Source organism: Pangasianodon hypophthalmus, chromosome 4 (genome assembly GCF_027358585.1).
Source record: "Pangasianodon hypophthalmus isolate fPanHyp1 chromosome 4, fPanHyp1.pri, whole genome shotgun sequence".
Taxonomy (NCBI): domain Eukaryota; kingdom Metazoa; phylum Chordata; class Actinopteri; order Siluriformes; family Pangasiidae; genus Pangasianodon; species Pangasianodon hypophthalmus.
In genome coordinates this window covers 11,275,274-11,295,796 of record NC_069713.1, presented here as the reverse complement: position 1 = coordinate 11,295,796, position 20,523 = coordinate 11,275,274, and the positions used below count along the sequence as shown (strand labels likewise).

The 20,523-nt window shown below is 39.2% G+C and overlaps 2 protein-coding genes across 3 annotated transcripts in view; both read left to right on the top strand.

Moving 5' to 3' along the window:
- The window catches only part of tesk1b (testis associated actin remodelling kinase 1b), a 29,190-nt gene extending 15,223 nt beyond the window's left edge, over positions 1 to 13,967 (top strand). The window contains exons 3-11 of one of the 2 annotated variants that reach the window (XM_053233644.1): positions 1,805 to 1,926; positions 3,403 to 3,451; positions 4,664 to 4,810; positions 4,914 to 4,996; positions 8,110 to 8,200; positions 8,359 to 8,442; positions 10,367 to 10,453; positions 11,398 to 11,494; positions 12,423 to 13,967. In XM_053233644.1, coding sequence (XP_053089619.1) covers positions 1,805 to 1,926; positions 3,403 to 3,451; positions 4,664 to 4,810; positions 4,914 to 4,996; positions 8,110 to 8,200; positions 8,359 to 8,442; positions 10,367 to 10,453; positions 11,398 to 11,494; positions 12,423 to 13,477 — 1,815 coding nt within the window. In that variant the 3' untranslated portion in view covers positions 13,478 to 13,967. Of the gene's footprint in view, positions 1 to 1,804; positions 1,927 to 3,402; positions 3,452 to 4,663; positions 4,811 to 4,913; positions 4,997 to 8,109; positions 8,201 to 8,358; positions 8,443 to 10,366; positions 10,454 to 11,397; positions 11,495 to 12,419 lie in introns of both variants that reach the window. The other variant, XM_034303222.2, reaches the window with a different exon arrangement.
- Positions 13,968 to 14,107: 140 nt separating this feature from the next.
- si:dkeyp-75h12.7 (uncharacterized) lies at positions 14,108 to 20,517 on the top strand. Its single transcript, XM_026936780.3, has 8 exons — positions 14,108 to 14,217; positions 14,323 to 14,449; positions 14,599 to 14,719; positions 16,468 to 16,637; positions 17,023 to 17,243; positions 18,113 to 18,251; positions 18,593 to 18,720; positions 18,820 to 20,517. The coding sequence occupies exons 2-8, from the start codon at positions 14,398 to 14,400 to the stop codon at positions 19,273 to 19,275; spliced, it is 1,287 nt and encodes a 428-aa protein (XP_026792581.2). The 5' UTR covers positions 14,108 to 14,217; positions 14,323 to 14,397; the 3' UTR covers positions 19,276 to 20,517.
- Positions 20,518 to 20,523: the final 6 nt, after the last annotated feature.

Below are 20,523 nucleotides of genomic sequence, written 5' to 3'. Positions count from 1 at the left end.
GTTACTGTTTATCTGTAGTGCCCACCTCAGTTAACTAACAAACATTGTGATATAGGTAATAATAAATTGTCACATCCTGTGTCACATGTTCATATCTGTTGTAGAAACACTAGGATAGATTTCATAGGTGCTCGGTAGTTTGCAGATGTAATGTCAGAGAGAAATGAAGTGGAACTAATTGTTCAGTAAGTGAGGAGAATGTCCAGATGCCTTTGTACATAAACACTTTATTTAGGCTCAGATATATAGTACTTGTCATTATATGGTTTATGCCCTGTGATGGACTGGCATCCCATCCGGAGTGTATTCCTGCCTTGCACCCAGTGTGCCCAAGATAGGATAGAAGATACGGAAATGTTGCATGAAATGGCAGTATATTTAATCATGAGAGCTATGTAACAGCTGATGTCTTCATAGATTGCACTGCAACTGCTGTCCTAAAGGTGAGTGTGTGTGTCCCTGGAGATCTATGGCATCCTGCTGAGTTTTGCTCCAGCGACCTAACACACCTGTCTCTGGTATCCAGAAGGTCCTGAGGACATTTATAACCTGCTTTTGCTGTAGATTTCTGGGCCATTGAAGAGGGGATGTGAGAGACACTTCTGCCGTTCTCTCTTAATGCTGCTGTTGTGTGTGTCCGTGAGCATGTGCACGTGGTGGTGTGTTGAGTGTTCTCTCGGAGCAGAAATGCTGCTACACAATCTTGCACAGTCACATTAGAACAAGACGGGGAAAAAGAGGATGTTGACTTTGAGTCACATGTGTAAGTTATAGACACACACACACACACACACACACACACACACACACACACAAAGCACTGTCACCCTGATGACCAGAACGTTTAAATAAGTATATTTACTCTCAGGAGAAGAGAACCATGATGAAAACTCTTCCCCATTAAGAAGAAGGCTTTAGCTAAAACTTGTTTTTTTCTGCCTGTAACATACTTTGAGATCTCAACTTATGAAACCATGAATATATTTCACTATGATTATTTGAAAATGTTTTTATAAGGTAAAAAATAAGTTTAATAAACACAGTGGTAAAAACAGTCAATCTGCCTAAAGATGTCTAAAACCTTGCTAGCTGAGTGTGATTTCCTCACACAGTGAATGCTGCCCTCTGATCAAGTTCTGAGAATGCTATGTGCTCTACAGAAACAAATCCTAATCAATTCAGTTTTTATTCAGAAACTGGATGTCAAAATATCCACAGTGCTCAAGTCAAAACCTGGTGCTTTTATCTCTTTATTTGTATCCTTATTTTTTATTTTAATTTTTTTGGACACATCAGTTTCGCTTGTGCGGACCAAATCAAGAACTGGTTTTGGCCCAGCTGCGGAGGGTGAAACAAACATGCTGTGCATTATTGGTTGTAAGTGGCCTTTTTTTTTTTTTTTTTTTGGGATGAGAGCATCCGTACTGATGAGATGCAAAATGAACGCCAGAAGACAGACCTGGCACTAAAGAACATCTTCCATACATTGTACAAGTACTGCCATTGTTTATTTATTTATTTATTTTTTTGTTTTCTATTTTTTTTTTATGTATTATTACTTATTTTTTTGGATGCTTGGTTAATTTCTGTGTTTCAGTCAAACTATAGTGCTTTTCCCCAGATGGTCTGTCTGAGGACTGCCTCTCTTGGATGTTGGGAATGAAAGGCATCTGCGTGTACGTGTACATGTATATGCGTGTGTGTGTGCATGTGCCCAGCTGCAGTAGACATCAATGGACACTTTAAAGTGTCTGTCTGTGACAGGAAACTTCAGTTCAGTTTCTTTCTCTCTTTCTCTTTCTAGGTGAAACATAGAATGACCGGGCAGGTAATGGCACTGAAGATGAACACTCTGGCCAGTAACAGGGCCAACATGTTGAAAGAGGTGCAGCTCATGAACCGTCTCAGCCACCCCAACATCCTCAGGTTCATCCACCACACACTGTCCTGCATCTTCATCTAGAAATGTTAAATGGAAATGCTAATATTTAACATCTACATCTAATCACATCAAGATGGACTTTACTCATATAAAGATATAATTAGGTAAATCAAGTATTTTATGGACGATAACCCAGGTTTCTAGCTATCACTAGAAAGTTCAGTCCTTTTCATCATTAAATGTGGACAAGAACAGCCTACTTTAACAGAATTAGGCCATTTCATTCACGTTGCCATTAGGCTACGGAAAAGAAAGTCACGCAATAACACTGGTGCCATTTAACTTTTTCCGACTGTTTGCCTTGTTCTTAGGAAATTTGCCTTGTTCTTACGAAAGAGAATTCGTATGTCATTCAAAAATGATAATGTTCCATGCAACAATTATGTTTTGCCTAAACAACTAGAAACAAGAAACACCACTGGAAGTTGGTTGTCAAGTGTGATTTGCTGATTTGCATATTACACATGGTCAGTAATCAGATTTCAGGTGCATTTGACTAGAAGTATAAATGTACGTGGTTAAAATCTAGTCAGGAACCAAGCCAGACGTGACACACGTGAAAGGGGGAAGTTCATCTTTATTAAGTGGTTATTTAATACGTTTGATGCTGAAACTCTGTAAGGTCATTTATTTGTCTGATCTCTTGCACTATGCACATTTCCACTAGTAGTCTATCTTTACAAACTGGTTATATAATATGTTTGATGCTGAAACCCAATAATGGTATTTATTTGTCTGATCTCTCACACTGTTATGCAAATTTTCACTGGTGTGGCAGTGGGTTTTTCCATTTTGTGTTAGCTCTACTTTCCCATAATCTCCCTGTAACTGCTGGAGTAGCACAGTGCTACAATGTACACTAAAATTGTTGTGACAACTTCTTTTGTGACAACAATTAGACTAATGCAAAAATAATAATATGTACAATGCTCCACATTATTCACTAGATTGCTGCCTATGGAAAACAAAATAACTCGTTCTATAGATCAGAAAGTGGTATGTTTATTTATTTATTATTTAAACAATTGCCATTTGCTACTGATTTTCTCTATAACAACCAGCCATCTCTTTAAGTATTTATCTCCTGTATGTACTGGTGAGGATGACATGTAATGACACATTCTTCACTCATTGTGTTGTGCATTAAGAGTTGGAATCCTGCCAGGGCTGTGGTTCAGCAATGTCGCCTAGTGTAGCGAAGTGTAGTGTTGGATTAGTGAGTAGGTACAGCAGCTAATATCTGTACTAATGGATCTCCCATAATATAACATTTGACTCCTGGTTGGAGATGTTTGGTTCCCATAACCTGCTACAGCTTGTGCTGTTTTGTTTACACGCCCACATTATCTTTGTGGTTCTTCCTGCAAGAACATGTTGTAGGTATTCTTGTGTTCTTATGAACATTTCTCTTTCTTTGTGTGTGTGTGTGTGTGTGTGTGTGTGTGTGTGTGTTTCCTCAGGTTTGTGGGAGTGTGTGTACATGAGGGACACCTCCATGCTCTCACAGAGGTACTGTTTGATATTTTAAATTCACCACACACATTTGCACACTAAATCAGTACAGAGTGGAAAACCAAAGCAGTAGTGTATTATGTTTCACACAAGACATTTTAAAAGACTGTCAGCTTGAAGAAGATTATAACGTGATGTGCCTTAGTTTGTCGTTTTAAGATCACTCTGCTGCACCAGCTCTCTGCAATAACTAATGGAATATTGGCTGCTTCCCTGTAACTGGCTGGAGTCTCCTGAGCCTACAGTTTTCAGCATGTTACATCCACCTTTACTGACCTAACAGTTTTTTTTTTTTTTTTCAAGGAACAAGGCAATGGGAGGGTACTCGGGTGCTTCCTACATGCCTTTTTGTCACCTCTCAAAAAGTTAAAAAAATATATAAAAATCTTGTAATAATCATCATCGATCAAGAATCATCATCATATTTGCTTAAGAATCTTGGATATGTTAAAGAATTAACATGTGTGGTGGCCTGGCACGAGCATTCACATTTTGACATTTTCTACTATATATAGTTTTGAAAACTACAGACTTTGCCAAACTGTTTCTCTTTTGCATGTATCTCAACCACAAGTAAAGTTCTGGCGTTTTAAATTACATTTCAAGATTTCATTCCACCTGCAGTGCAGGAGTGTCACAGACACATTTGACAGCTGGTATCTGATTACAAGCTTAATTCATTAGGAATTTATTCATTAAGCAATTTCCCCCTGGGATTAATAAAGTACTTTGAATCTTGAATCTAGGATTAAGTTTGTTTCACTATGGCATGCAGCTATCCAACACCTTGATCTAAGTGTGGCATTCACTGAGTGAGGAAATCACACTTAGCTAGGTTTTAGACATCTTTAGGAAGATTCTTTGCAGGAAGATATGTCCAGTCCCATGACTTACAACTAACCAAATCAAGTTGCTTTAAAGTGGTGCTTCTGTGAGTATTTGGAAAATAAGTTAATTCCTCTGTCCTTGTCTCCTTACTTCATATTTTCAGAGGGACCACCCAAGACATGAGGGTGGAAAGCAAGAAAAGGAAAACAGAAAGCACAATTAAAGAAATTAGTAGCACCCCATAACCTTAACCAGTCTATCTTCTCTGTCAAAATTACATATGCATTATGAGGAGTTATTAATTGGTAAAGGGGCAGAGCTGAGCCACTGAGCTGACTTGCTATTTTTCTAAACATCTGTGTGTATCTTATCTGTGTGTAGTACATTAATGGTGGAAACCTGGAGCAGCTGTTGGACAGTGATGTGTTTCTCTCCTGGGCGGTGAAGATTTGCCTTGGTCTGGACATCGCACGAGGACTGCAGTACCTCCACAGCAAGGGTATATTCCACAGAGACCTCACCTCAAAGGTGCGCACACACACACACACACACACACACACACACACACAAACAAAACATATGGCTGTGTTCTCATCCAGATGTTAATGTATATTTATTTGTGTGTGTATAGAATTGTCTGGTGCGTTGGGAGAATGGCGTTTGCACTGCTGTGGTTGGAGACTTTGGCCTGGCAGAGAAAATTCCAGACTATAGGTCAGTCAGTTCCTCTCTGAACTCCATCAGTGTAATGTGTGTCTCCATTTAACATCTCATGCTTCAGACATCTTTATCCAGGATTCATGCATTCTAGGTTATGAAAAATCTGCATTTTAGCTGTGTAGAAAAACATTCACTCAACCTTTTACCTGGACACATTCACCCTTATAAAACACTTGGAATATTCCACATGCTCAACAGGAAGATGAATCATCTGAATTTCCTGAGTACCATGAGAAGAGGACAATAGGGAGGGAGAGAGAGAGAGAATAAACGTGAAATGAAGTTTTTCACATTCAGGGCACAATATTAACATTTGTTCGGTTGCCCCTGGCAACCTGGATTAGGCAGTGGGCACCCATTTTGTGGTCTCTGTTTGCCTTTAAAAAAAAAAAAAAGAAAAGAAAAAAAAAGTCACAATAATTATAAACAAACCTGATACTGCACCAATTGAAATATTATTGTTGTACGGCCTAAACCAAGCAAACACTGCTTTTGCACTTAACATGTTTTGGTGTGACTTGCTCCCTGGTATTGGAAAAAAATTAAATAGTTTGATTGTGGAGTCAAAATTACAACTACTAGTTAGTGATAAAATGAATAAAAGAAATTCACAGAGATGACTCTTTTAGATTGTTATGCTGTGTTAAAGACTGGAATAAACTTGCTTAAAAGTTAGAATTTTGACATCCTGATCTGTTTCAGAGCAGGGAGAGAGGGAACGGTAGCATTTGGGAACAGGACTGAGAGAATGCATGCTTTTTGAGTGTTTGTAACTGCTGTGTGTTTGGTTACATGGGATGATTAGTCAAAGTGAATTGCTCTTTGCACAGATGATGTGTGTCTCTGATGCAGGCTCAGTATTCTGATTGTTGCTCAGTGAATGTTTAACAGTGTTAATTTATGGCCTTGACATTTACTTGTAGTGACTGTACTCGCTCTTCATCTTCAGACTTTACCATTATGTTCACTTAGACGCATGCACACATTCAGCAGCCTCCACAATTATATAATACTGTTGTTGCACAGGCAGCTGTGTGTATTTTGAGTGTCACTCGTGTTCCATTTCCGTTTTGCGTTTGTGTATAACTTCCTAATATTTTCATAAGTGTGTATTATGTGTGTGTGTGTGTATACTTGGGTATGTAGCAGTGCTTATTCTACTAGAAAATGTACTGAATCTTGGCCTTTTTTCTTTAATATTTGTTCACAGGCCTTTGGCTGTATGTGTAATTTAGAGGTGTCTCAAATAACATATACTCTATTCTGAAGTGTGTGTGTTTGTTTGTGTGTGAACACATTAGGGGGGTTAGATGCAAAACTTTTTGGAACGCTTTCCTAATAAGGTCAAACTATTCCAGCATGAGGCTGCAGACTGGCACTGTGCCTCCACCAGCACTTCCCCAAACACTGTTTACTCTGCAGCTTTCTTGCTCTGAAAACACTTTTCACCCCTCTCTCTCTCTCTCTCTCTCTCTCTCTCGATGTCGATGTCAGTCTATCTATGAATCTGCCTTCCTCTTTTGCCTGCTCTCTCCTCTTTTACTTCTTCTTTTCCTACTTCTCTCTCATGATTGATGTTGCTGGATTTATTTATAGTGTGTTATTGAACCAGTCCAAAATATCTCTGAGGAAGAACCTTTCAGCAGATTCCGGTTGCCAGTTATGGTGATTGTGGTGACTGCTATGGCGACAGTTTTGCTTCCCTTTCCACACAAACATTGTGACAGATGCTTACAAAACACATTAAGAGCAAAATGCTGAATTCACAAATATATTTTGATATCTGTCAGATTGGTGTGGGCGATACTGCAAAAAACATTGCATCTTAGTATTTAAAGATGTTTTGTATGTTAATGACATTGATGCATTTTGATGAAGTACAGTATGCATCATGATGTTCTAATTCATTGTGCACCTTCTGGCTTTAACCTTAGCCAAAAGAAAGAAATCAATTATTTTTCAAGGATATTACAAAAATACAATATAAAAAAGGAACAAGGTGGAAATTTGTGATGTTATTTAGGTCGTTTCATCTGAGTAACAGTGGAGTAGATTGATGATGATACAGTTTTAAGCAAAAGTTTAGAATCCCTGGCCAAATTACCTATTTTAATGTTTTTTGAAATGAAAAGACATAAAAACAAGTGCTGAAGCAAAGTATTTTTAATTTTTTCAGTGCAGATGTTATTGCACAGTTAATTTATATTGGATGAACTTAAAAAATAGGACTTATTAGGCCTTAGTTCACTCATTAGAACTTGTTAGGCAGGTCAAGTATTGTCATCAAGAATAACAATTCCAAAGTGTAATGAATTCTCTGACTCTTCAAACCTTGTGCTAACAGCTAACTGAGGATCTGAAAATGAAGGTAATAGATGTCTACAATGCAGGGGAAGGGTATAAGATATCAAAGCGCTCCTAGCTCAGAATTTCCACTGTATTGTTTGGCAGTCAGTGGCACAGGAAACATTGCACAGGTAGATGGAAGAGTGGGTTTCAGTAAATATTAGCAAATTCTGGTAGGACCCTGCTAGTCAGAAAATGGAGGCTGCAAAGAGATTGGCTTCTATAACAGAACAATGATCCAAAACGTACCTCAAAATCCTGTATGAACTACTACAAGAAATGCAAGCTGAAGCTTTTGGAATGGTACTCACAGTCCTGACCTGAACGTCATCTGCAGAGACAAGGAAGTCACTCTACAAGGAAGAGTGGGTGAAAATTCATTAAAAAATAATAGAAAAACTCCTAGCTGGTCACAAAATGTGCTGGACTCTTTTTTTTTTTTTTTTTTTTTTTGGTCATGTGATTCCTTTTCATGTGAGGAGGAAGACTATTTAAAACAGGGATGCTCTGCCCCAGATTGTTTTTGATTGGCTGATTATTAGAAATTCAGCTATTGTGAACTTTTTAATCGGGACATAACATGCAATACATTGCGCTGAAACAGTTGTCATGTATTTGACCTGTACCAAAAGCCCTCTTTAATGCAGCCTAAAAATCATCAGAGTAGGCTGTAGGTACATGGGATGACTTTAAACAATAAAATTAGACCTCTTGGTTTTCCTTTCTTTTAAACTTTTTTTGCTTTCTTCCTCAATTTATAGTGATGGCACACAGAAGCAGCCTCTGAGCATCGTGGGCTCTCCATACTGGATGGCTCCTGAAGTGCTCAGAGGAGAGCAGTATGATGAAAAGGTGGGATGAGTTACGATGTGAAAAAAGCTATATTACATTCAGTAAACCTTCTAAAAATGCAATTCTTATCACTGAAGGTTAAAAACTGCAACTTGTCACAACACATGCTTTTATTCATTTTAGTAAGCGTATTACTATTGTTGTGTGTCTGTGTCTAGGTGGATGTTTTTGCCTATGGCATTATCCTCTGTGAGATCATTGGTCGGATTCAGGCAGATCCAGACTTCCTGCCCCGCACAGAGGCAAGTCAAACCTCAATATATGTTTCTCCTATTCAGAGCTCAGCCTCCAACTGGTCCCAGTGGCATCAGTGGGAAGTTCTTGAGAACATCAGCTGTATATAAAACCTTATAAAACAATATAAACATATATAAAATTTTGTATAAAAACAAGTTTTCCTGTTGCTGTTTGACCTGTTCTACTGTGCAGCTTTATGTGATTAAATTTGGGTCAAAACCTGACCTTGTTTAACCTAAAAGTTAAGTATGGCGTTTTATAAATGCGATATTGATGGCGTATTGTTTGATCAACCAGTGCTGCTCCTTCTCAGCCTTCAGCTGTAGTTGTTATCAGAACCCAGGATTGCATACTTCATCAGATTATTTTATCCAAAACAACAGAATCCAATTCAGTCAGCTGGACCCAACAGTGATACACTGGTGCTAATGTGGAACGTTTACTAGTGAAATACCATTGTGCATAAACTTATGCTTTAAAGCTGCATTATATAACTATTTGGCCTAACAGAATGCAGAGGTAATATCAATCAGTAATATCAGTCAGTAGTTAGTATGGGTGGGCAGTATAACAGAATTATCAACCACAATGAATGAAGGCATTTTTCTGTGATACATGATATGCATCACAATATATAGGTTTGTTAGCACATCACAATATATAGGTTTGTTGTTACAATATCGTCTTACACCACAGCTCTGACAAAAAGGCTGACTGCAATGTTTTATATTAATGTCCTTGTTCTAATACATTATTATTTCTATAGTAACATCTTACATAGGGAATTACATGGTGGGCACTCTGCATAAATGGATTTAAAAACATGTGTAATTGTTAAACGTCTTCTGTAAGGCAGTGGTTATTTAGCATTTTTGGAAGGCCTCTCCAGCAATTTATAAATGTCAGCTGTAAAACTGTTTGTTTGATTTTTTCCAACATGAGAGTCTTCAGAACGACTTTTAGGTTTCTTGGTAACATGGCAAGCTGCAAATTTTTTATTAAAAAAAGATGCAGACTGGCACTGAGGGGAAAAATAGAGTCTGGTGAGGGAATGACTGTTTATAGCTGCTGTAATATAAGTAATAACAGGAATTAACGTGCTTCGTGGATGTTTCACAACAGCATTAGTTAGGCAACATGTAACTATAAATGAATAAAAAATGCAAAATACTTTTTCATTAATAAAAAAAAGTTAGTGCATGTTTTGTGTTTAAATGATGCACTTTTGCACACATCTAAATATTGGACTGTCTTGCACTGAGTAGTATTATGTAATGCAGGCAATGTGATAAAGCACTTTATTGACTTGCTATCTGATTGACGTCTGACTTTTGCTGGGTACAGTGGAAAGCCAATCACATTTGTCCAAACTTGCTTAGTTTAGAATCCAGGACACAGTTTATTGTTGACCTGATCTTTTAATCAGTGATGAGAAACAAAATTCAATGTGTGTGTGAACTGTGTGTGTGTAATCTGGCTTTAGTTTTCTTCATTAGAACTCAGAACACCTGTGTAGAGTGTGTTTGGATATGCAAACTTAGTGTTATTCATGCATGCGTGTGCACACAAAAGCATTCTGAAAGTCACCTTATTATTAAAGGTGTTGTCTTTTTCCCCCACAGTTATTTAGCATTAATTATAAAGGCACTGCAGTGTCAAATGAGAACCTCAAATAAGGAAAGGGCACTGAGCCAGTGCATTTAGTACCTAATTGTGGACTGTCTGCTCCCCTAGTGGATGTGGCTGTAGCTTCTGGGTGTGTGCAGTGCCCCCTGATGGTGACTTATTCTACTACTACTACTACTACTACTACTACTACTGCTACTACTAATCTATCAAAAGTGAAAGTGTGAATAAATTGAGCTTTTTTTGTCTGGGATTAGAAGAACTCCTCTGTGATTATCTGTTTGTGTCTGTATCTGTGTGCAGGATTTTGGTCTAGATGTGGATGCATTTCAGCCTATGGCAGGAGAATGTCCTCCTGCTTTCCTCAGCCTAGCAGTCACCTGCTGTTGTGTAAGTCTGTCTTTCATCCTTAGACACATGCACACAGATTTCCAACTCAGTACTCACCTGCAGAAACACTGCTACAGATTGGTGACAGATTAGTAAGGTGTCCACCACAAGCCTCCAGAACAGCTTCAATACATCTTGACATCAATTCTACAAGTCTATTGGAACAATGATGTACACCATTCTTTCAAAAGATATTCCCTCAGTTGGTGTTTTTATGGTGGTGGTGGAGAGTGCTGTCTAACACAGAGTTCCAAAATCCCCCATAGGTGTTTAGCGGAGTTGAGATCTGGTATGTGTGAACGTCACAGCATATGATTTACATCATTTCATCCTCAGCAAACTATTTAGTTAGCCCTTGTGCTGAGTGGATGAGGGTGGAGTTATCCTGAAAGAGACCACTCCCATCATGATAGAAATGTTTCAGTATGGGATAAAGGTGATCAGTCAGAAGAACTTTGTCTTGAACTGTAGTGACCCCTTCTCCTTAAGGGACAAAATGGACCCAAACCATGACAGCAAAAACAAATAAGTGCCCCCTATAGCATAACAGACCCATTTTTTCCCTTTGATTTGTCATTCTCCTGAAGCTTAATTTAATTTTTGTAAATATGCTTTTGAATATTATTTAGAACACATGATGTGAAAATTGTTGATTTCTTAAGCAAATAAAATCTTGTGGAGGAACACATACTTTGTTAATATTTTATAGTTGTTTTATATTTAATTACTAATTGAGTTTGTAACGTGAAAATGAAGTATACCTCTTTTCTTATCTCAGGTGACTTTGGCCAGAAAGTTTAAGAAATGCCAGTTCCAACTGACTCGGGTTAGGGGGCTAAAACCTTTGGGTGGTGTGTTTTGTTTGAATATGTGAAGTTTAAATAACATTTGTTCTGACAGCCATAATGTCTACTTTAAAGCCTTGTGTCTTTTTTTCCTTTTAGATGAAGCCACAGAGTCGCCCTCCGTTCTCTGAGATAGTGTCTGAGTTGGAGAGAATCAGTGCTGGGCAGCAGGCGGAGCAGACAGGGCCTGTAGAGGGTGGGTCTGGAAAAATATCTATCCTCTGCCTTTTAAATATGTACTTTCTCAAGGAAAAACATTGTATGGGAGGTGTGTGTGCGCACACCCGTGCCCACATGTGTGTCTTTCTACTGAGTCATTATAAAGGATTCCATGGTTTAACTGATGGTTGAGAGACTGTGTATGTATTTTCACTGTATTTGCAATTCCTAATCAAATTGCTATGCTGTCATATTTTAAACGCTGTTCTCAGTCAAGGGTTTTAAACTAAGAACTATTTGTATCTATACTATATGGCCAAAAGTTTGTGGACATCCCATTCCAGATTTAATCCCTTTGCTGTTATAATAACCTCCACTGTTCTGGGAAGGCTTTCCACTAGATTTTGGAGTGTGGCTGTGGGGATTTGTGCTCATTCAGCCACAAGAAGATTAGCGAGTTCAGGCACTGATATCGCGTGAGGAGGCCTGGAGAGCAGTCTGCATTCCAGTTCATTCCAAAAGTGTTCAGTGGGGTTAAGGTCCGGGCTCTATGCAGGAAACTCGAGTTCTTCCACATCAACATTGGCAAAACATGTCTTCATGGATTTCACTTTGTGCACAAAGTTCCACATTGTCATGCTGGAAATGTTTGGACCCCTTAGTTCCAGTGAAGGGAAATATTAATGCTATAGCATACAAAGATATCCTATACAATTGTGTACTTTCAACTTTCTGGCAACAGTTTGGGGAAGATCCACATATGGGTCTGATGGTCAGGTGTCCAAAAACTTTTGGCTGTGTAGCGTACAAGTATGTGGTTTCAGTATGGAGGTAAATATTCATCCAGAATACTCTAATCTCCAGCACATGATGTCTACATGATGACTGCACAAAGATTTCACATTGAGGTGCCTGACCTCTGTTCTGATATGAGATTTTTGTTTTTTCTTTTCCATTTTTAGCAGAACCAATTACATCTAGTTCTAGGTCCCTGAGCGTGAGGAGATCGTCTTTGGATGCCATGGTGGAAGATCGGTTGTCCCTGAGTAAATCAGATGTGTTATCTCCTGTCCAGAGCACACCAGTACGCGTCAACCCCTTCTCCCAGAGGCATGACCTCAATGGTGGCCGTATTAAACTTTTTGACACACCCAGCAAATCGGTCATCTCCCTCACCTTTACCCTTCCTCCACCCCCTGAACCATGCAGCCCCACCCACTGTGGGAAAGCCCCACCCCGATCCCATAGACGCTGCCAGTCTCTGCCCTGCACACCAGAGGACATCCAGTCATTAAGGAGTAACCCAGATGGTGACGCTCACCCAAGCATAACACCTGCAGATGCTAATGAGACGACGGCTTGCGTTGTTAATCTTCCCAACATGGACAGTGATAGTATGGTGAACATTTACACAGAGGTTGAACATGATCATGTGTTCAGCGCTCACACAGATGGTCTGAGTTCAATGGAGGAACGAGAGAATGAGCGCAGGATCATAAAAGACTCAATTCATGAAGAACTGGAAGAGGAGGATTGCATGGAGAAGCTAAAGGACTATGCTCGTCTAGCAGACGACTCTGGTGTTCCCATAGATCTTGAGTTAATGTCCATAGATCACCTGACAGAGGTGAGTGTAGAGGAAGCCATGGACTGCATCAGCTCCCCCAATACACCATGTGATTCACCCAAACCCTTCACCAATGGCTGGAGCCCACCTGTATCAAACAGACCCCCATTTTTACCTCCTTTACCCGATTTGGACAACAACAACAGTCCTGTACAACCTTTGAATCTGCCAGTCAATGGTATCCATGGTGCTACAACCCCTGTGACCCCTCCAGAACAGGATGAGGTTGTAGCGTGTTCAGGCTGCTGCCTGGCAGGATTCAGTTTTCCCTCTTTGTGCATCCGTGGGACACGCCACAACCCATATAAGAACTTAAACGGTGATTCTGCAACGAGGGAGCTGCTGTGCAGAGTGCAGCCACCTTCACCTCCTGCACACAGCACACACACTTAATGATGAACTGCATGAGAGAGGACACTGCACATTTATCCTATGCCTTAAAACCTGCTGCTGTTGCACATTGCTCAGAGAAAAAGTGTTGAGGAATTGCGCTGGGGCTTATTTTGTCCAGTTAAAACGCCCCTTTGTTTAACATAATTATGCCCTTCAATGGGTTTAATGGAAACTTTCTCAAGAAAACTGAGAATATTGTAAAAATTATTTTGATTACACAGCTGAGCTGTTAATAACAACTATAAAATTAGGAGGTGCTGCACATTGTATACCTAACTATGCCTGTGTGTATATTTAAAGAAAGAGACAAATCTGATGAGTTGTAAATTATTTTATTTTCTGTATGGTCTTTATTGCCTTGCTTTTCTGTAACAGCACCTGAGAAGTCTATAGATGAATGTCATTGTTATTGTTTTGAAAAAAATGGGGATGTAAAGGTTAAATGTTATTTTATTAAGGAAATTAAATTGCATTAAAATATAAAAGATGATCTGTGTATAAAGTTGTTTAATTCCACCAGAGAGAGCTGTTTCTCTCTCTCTCTTGCGCTCTTGCTCTCTCTCTCTCTCTCTCTCTCTCTCTCTCTCTCGCTCTCTCTCTCTCTCTCTCTCTCTCTCTCTCTCTCTGGTATGATGACAGTTCTGTAGCTCTATTTTGAGCACTTAATGTGTGGTTTTGTTTTCACGTTGTCACTCATCCTAGTTAAGGTGAGCTTATTAAAACGCTCTACTCTTCTGCTGGTAAGTACTGATAAGGGAGAAATCTAAAACCTGCCAGTGATAAATTCTTTCAGTAAAACATTTTTAACGGATGGCAGCTGAGATGTGTATTATGGCTTTGGTTAGGTTTGAGTAATCTACCGAATGGCAGAATGATATTTGGATCAGTTTTTCCGCTGGTTTCACGCTGCAGTTATTGTGATGTCGGCTGTTCCTCTAATCTTGTTGGTGATTTCTTTAGTGCTAAATGTAGGTGAGTGGATTTATTTAGTTCTCTAAATTCATGTTATATCTCAAGTTATAAAAATGGCATTAGGTAAGCTTGAAAATGCTGCTTACACATGGATTTGATTGTCGATGTTTAACTGTGTGTTTAATGTTGTGTGTGTGGGGGGGTGTTAGGGCCCTCGTTCTCTTCTTGCACTACCAGTGTGAGTGTTCAGGATTTAGGCTGCCACATGCACTGGAGCTGTTCTGATGTCACCGCCACCACGTCTTTCACTGTCCAGACAAAGATTCAAGGGTGGGTGGGTTTTAAACACAAGCACAAGTCGTTAGCCACAGTTTCAGTTTTACACAGATTACTGCAGGCATGTTGAACTGATGATAGATACAGTCACATCTGTCAAACAGTGGATAAAGCCACTAAATACCTCACTGAGTGTACCTCACTAAGAAGCCTGAGTGCACTCTAAAGGTGACTGCCATGAGAGTGTGTGTGTGAGAAGCACACATGCTGGATGGTGGAAAAGAGAGTGTGAGCGATAAAGCAACAGCTGGAACACAGTATGCATGGGACCTGATGTGAAACTTACATGTGGTTTAACTCGACACCACAGCAGAGGCACCATCCCTGCGCATATCTTGTCTCATTGTCTCAGAAACGAAAAAAAAACCCTTTGTTTTAGTTTCCTCTGACTCGGCCATGCCTGCGTGAAGAGCGGAGACGAGTCAAATGAGGTTTTTTGAGGAAATGGAGTATATCAGTCAGATTCAACATCATGATGATGTGTTATAAACTTTGACATTAACATTAACACATTTGAACTAAATTGTCACATCGGCAAATGCGTGTCTGTTTAATCAACCTAATATTTCCTCTGGGCTTTACAGTACAGTAAAATTACATTACAAGACAAACACAATATTCTGTAAAAGCCTGTAACAAAATAAAAACGGTCATAGGACAGAGACTCCAGATTGTAAAATTGCAATTGTATTCCAAATATTCTATGTATTTAAAGGTGCATTAGGTGAGAATAATCTCTCTCTCTCTCTCTCTTTTTTTTTTCACCCCAGGATTATGTCTTGGGAATGTTATGTATTGGGATTATCTCAAATAAGTTAATTGATCATTATTATGTAGTACAATAGTGTAATATACAGTAGCTATTAAATTCATAGGATTTAGGATAAATTGTCTTTTGAAGATTTTCTGAAAAGCTGCTGCTGATGATCGATAGCAGTCCTGTAACAATCATACTCTTCTTATATATACAAATATAAAAAACCCTAAATACACTGCAAAACATCTTAGCAAGTGAAACTATCCTGAATATAGTCTGATTTATCTAGTATTTCTTATTATAAGATTACAGTAAACCAAATATATGATTACTAAACCTATTTCTAGACATTTTACCCATTTTAAGGTTCAAAAAAGCTTGTTCTATTGGCAGATAATTTTCTAATTTTAAGCATTTATTTCAAGATATAAACTTTTTCTTCTGCCAACAGAAAATTACAATTTAAAGCTTGAAATGAATAAAGGCTTGTTCGATCTAAAAACTGATTGAATGATCTTATAGTTGATTTACAATAATCAAAATTAGAAATATTGCATCAATTTGCCCACATTCAAGATTTTTTTTCATTTGGTTAGATATCTTTTTTGTCATGTATATGTGGTGGTCTGGGAATTGAAATTGTTCTGCTCAGAACATACTTTGGCACCTCAACTTTAAGAAACCACAAATATATTCAAATTGACCTGGAAAAATCATGCCTTGATGCCTGCAAAGATCATGTTTGATAAGGAGCCAGTTTAACAAACACAGCTGGTAAACTGTTAGTAAAAACAGTTAGTCTGCCTAAAGATGTCTAAAATCTCGCTGGCTACATGTGATTTCTTCACACTACACTAAATGTCAGAATTAATCAAGTTGTTGGATAGCTATGTGGCACACGTACAGTATATACATAAATATATAATATACTATCACATTGTACAATGGAATCCGTTGACTTGCTGTGTGTGTGTATGTTTTGCAGGGCAGAGTGGCAGAATGTCTCTCACTGTGTCCAGATCTCCTCCAATAGTTGTGATCTGTCTCAGGTCTTCAGGGACTTTGATCTCTACAATTTTGTCATGCTGGGACTGAACCAGGGACATGGAAAAATTAACTGGACCTCACCACAGCTTTGTGACCCAGTCAATCACCGTTTGTACCAAGGCTTTATTAGGCTATTAGCTTCTCTACTTCTCTACTCTACTCTTCTCTACTACTCTACTAAAACTACTATAAAGAGCTTTTTAAATGCATACAATGTTGCAATGGAGAGCTCAACAGTCAGTAGAGGTGTGTGCAGGACTTTTTTTTTTTTTTTTTTGAAATCCCATTCCCATCTGCTCCTGCATGCCCTCTTGTCCACTCCCACCCACTCCTTCAGAAAGTTTGACCAATCCTGCTCACACTCTTGTTTGTACCTGCCTGCAATATTTTCTAAAGAAATCGATTCTGTTTCCCAAAATAATATAGTGTACTAATGTAAATACTCTTTATGGTATGTGTGATGTTGACTTTGTTGTATTTTGTGTTTCCCCAGCAAATGCGAGTTTTAGCCCCCCCTCTGTGTCCCTCTCTCTGAAGGAGCAACAGCTCTGGGTGGAGGTGAGCTTTCCATGTGCTGTCTGTACGGCTATGAACCAGGAGGAGGATGAGGAGGGTGATGAAGAGGATATCCCAACCTGCTGTCCCCTCACTGACTTCCTGCTGCTGAACACCACAGTGACTCTTTATAATAAACATGATATGAATGATATTCAGGTGATAAACTCTGCCATGCTCTTGTTTTCTTTCTTAAAGCAATATATCACACAGACATATTGAAGAAATATTAAAGCATTACAGAGAAGTAGCACAGGCTTTGTTATTATACTTTATTATACTTATGAAATAATGCATGAATTGATTGGCAGGTTTCGTGTTTGCTCTGTGCATGTGAGTCTTATTATTGCATAGACATAATATGCTAAATGTCAACATGTTTTAAAGTTGCTGAAAATGTAGCAAAGCTATGCTTCAGAACCTTTTCATCAAATATATTTTAACCCATTATTTTCTAGTTTAGTCATTGACAATACTCTCCCAGTAGCTATTTCTTCCATACTGTAAGACAACTGGGAGGGGAAACACTAACAAGTTTACAATCAAAACTGCAGCTGAATGTGCTTGGAAGAAAGCGCTAACTGCTCTACTGTATACTGACGTGTCATTACACTGCAGTACAGCAAGCGTTAATGTGATGGTGAGTTGTCACCACTGCCAGCTTTTCCCCGTATTAAGCCAGTTCTATGGCTAAGTGCCAGGTATACTGCTGTGCTCTTGTATCTGTGCTTTCTGGTCATGCTTCCTCCTTGCTGATGCTACAGAGCAACCTGACGCCTGTATTTAGCAAGTATCATTGTGATTAACAAGAAAACAAGGCCATCCCTCCTACCAAAGGTTCAGGACATTGTCAGGATTCAAACTTGCGATCTTGCGAACACAAATGTTCCTAGCACCAATTTGGATTCCATGCTTATTAAAATTACTTGGAAATCAGTTCTGTGATTCTGTTGATGTTTCTATAATGGGTTCTAGTTGCATTTATTGTGTTATCATTACACTCACTGACTGGTCTGTTCTTCTCATAGACTCTCACTGAGAAGGTGGATGGTAGTCCGTGGAAGGCGCAGTTTGCTGGGCTCGTTCCAGGTCGGGAGTACTGCGTTGTGGCCCACTTTGCCTCCTCTCCCCTCTCTAACCCACAGTGTATCCACGTCCCACTGCTGGGTAAACAGTGCTCAATTCAATTCATTTTTTATTTTTATAGTGATTTTAACAGTAGACATTGTCACAAAGCAGCAGATATAGATTTAGTTTTGTAACAAGCATGATAGAGGTGACAGCAGCAAGGAAAATCTTCCTGAGATGAAGTACACTATTCTCACTTTGCCCATGTAGGGATCAGTTAACATAGTCACCTGCTTATTTTTTACCATTGTGTTTTTATTTTTAACAATTTCAACATTTCAAAAAAAAATTTTTTTTATTATTTTAATGCATTTTCTGAGCTTATCATGACTACTTAACTTACAGTAACATGGATGTGTGTCTTTGTGCATGCCCTTCAGAAAATCCACACCTTTTTGTCCTGGCCCTGTGTGGTGTCTTCATTGCACTTCTTCTCGTTGTGGGGTTTGTGCTGAAGAGATGGAGGTGTTGGTGTGCTTCAACAGACCTCAGACTCCCTAAATCTCTGGTATTGTATACTTCATAGCTACACTCACAGATCGAGCAGTTGGGTCTATAGCAAGCGTGAGCTTTTGGAACCTGATATTAAACATTTGTGTTTGTGCAGATGTCTCTTCAGAGTCAGGATCAGGAGGGTTCTGTTGTGGATGAACCCAGACAGGCAGCCTTTGAAGAAGAGGAGTCTATTGTCCATCTCTCCATCATCTCCTTTAACAACATGCTTTCTTCTGACTCTCACTTGGTTTATCCACACTTGCAGAGTCTTGGGGACAGATATTATACCACAGCCTTTCTGCAAGACCGGTTTTGTGATGGAAATGAGGACACAGATTACCACTCCAGAGATGCTGAAACTGGTGGTGTTGCATCTCCAGCTTACTATCAATGGCCACGTTGGTCATCACTTCCTGCTCTCAGAACAGGGATGGTGTGTTTGTTGGGGAACGTTCTTCCTTTAGAGGGCTCAGGGATTCCTTTAAGCTCAGTCAGAGTAGCTGGAGCACAGATAGCCAAGACTGAGTCAGATCAGTCTTCTCCAATCCTGTATAGTGATGGGGATTAATCTTCAGATATCTGTTGACTTAATCCAAGCTGTTTCTCAGCCCAGCCAATCTATTTGTGTGTTTTCTTTGTTTTTTTTTTAACCCATTTCCAATTTCTGATGTGTATGGAAAGGTGACTGCCCAGATATGCGTCTTCCAAGATCCCTGAAGCCTAACTGCCCTATTCTGTATACATGAGCTAGCAGATGCTCGTGATTGGCTAGTGTTGCTCTGATTGCTATGCTTCCAAAGCAGGGCACGGAATGATTTCACAGTTAGCTGTTGATAAAAACTTTCTATTCTGTTTTTCTTTCTGTTTGTTTGGTAAAAACTGTCAAAATAATTCCTCAGGAATTTCAGATGGTCCCCACTTTTGTTCTTTCCATAACCAAGCTATGAATAAGACCTGTTACTAGTTTTTTAAAAAAGAGCAAAATATGGAGAGTTGGGGGTAGTAATGTTCATGTATGCAACACAGGTCATCTCTGCAACAACCTCTTTATTTCTGTCTTGAAGTTAATCAGACAAAAATGCAGCTTGTCATTTTACCCAGAAACCAGAAAGCGTAAACTGCTCTGATCTTATTAATGCTGTCAGTGTTTAAGGTACATATGGAACTTACTACGTATGTTTGTTACATATGGAATCATTTTATGTCACCTCAGTACTATACTGTATTTTATGTATAAATAAATCAGAAGGAAAGGCCGTCAATCTGTTGATGATGTTAACGCAATCCAGAATTGGTGCTGATTTTGGGATACACCCACACAGCAGTGTGACTCATTTCAGTAGGCAGTCATAAATCCTTAACTATTGGTTTTACCCCCTGTGGACTCCCTTCTGCTCAAATATGAAGGGGTGGTGGTGGTGGTGGTGGTGGTGATGTGGTGGGCAGTATGCAGGGGGGGTGATGGGGGAAGGGGATGACAGGAGTGACAGCCTGCTATAGCTTTTTTTTTTTTTTTTCCCCTTCACTGACTCATTGTTGCCTGTCTTGGCTCAGTTTTTCATGGCCAACACAATGCACTGCTTTACCAGGCACTTTATGCTGATGCTGGTATATTTCTGTAAGTATTGCAAACCAAAATTAGGCCCTAAGGAGCAGTGCTGACTTTTAAGTCCTGTTACTGAGTACAGCTTTAAACTTTCACCCTTTAGTCTTCTTGCGTTTAAGCTGAGGTCTGTTTGATTTATACCAGGTAGACCAGTGGAAAGAAGTACCGCGTTTTCACTGAGCTGTAATTTGACAGTAGGGGTTTTATTGT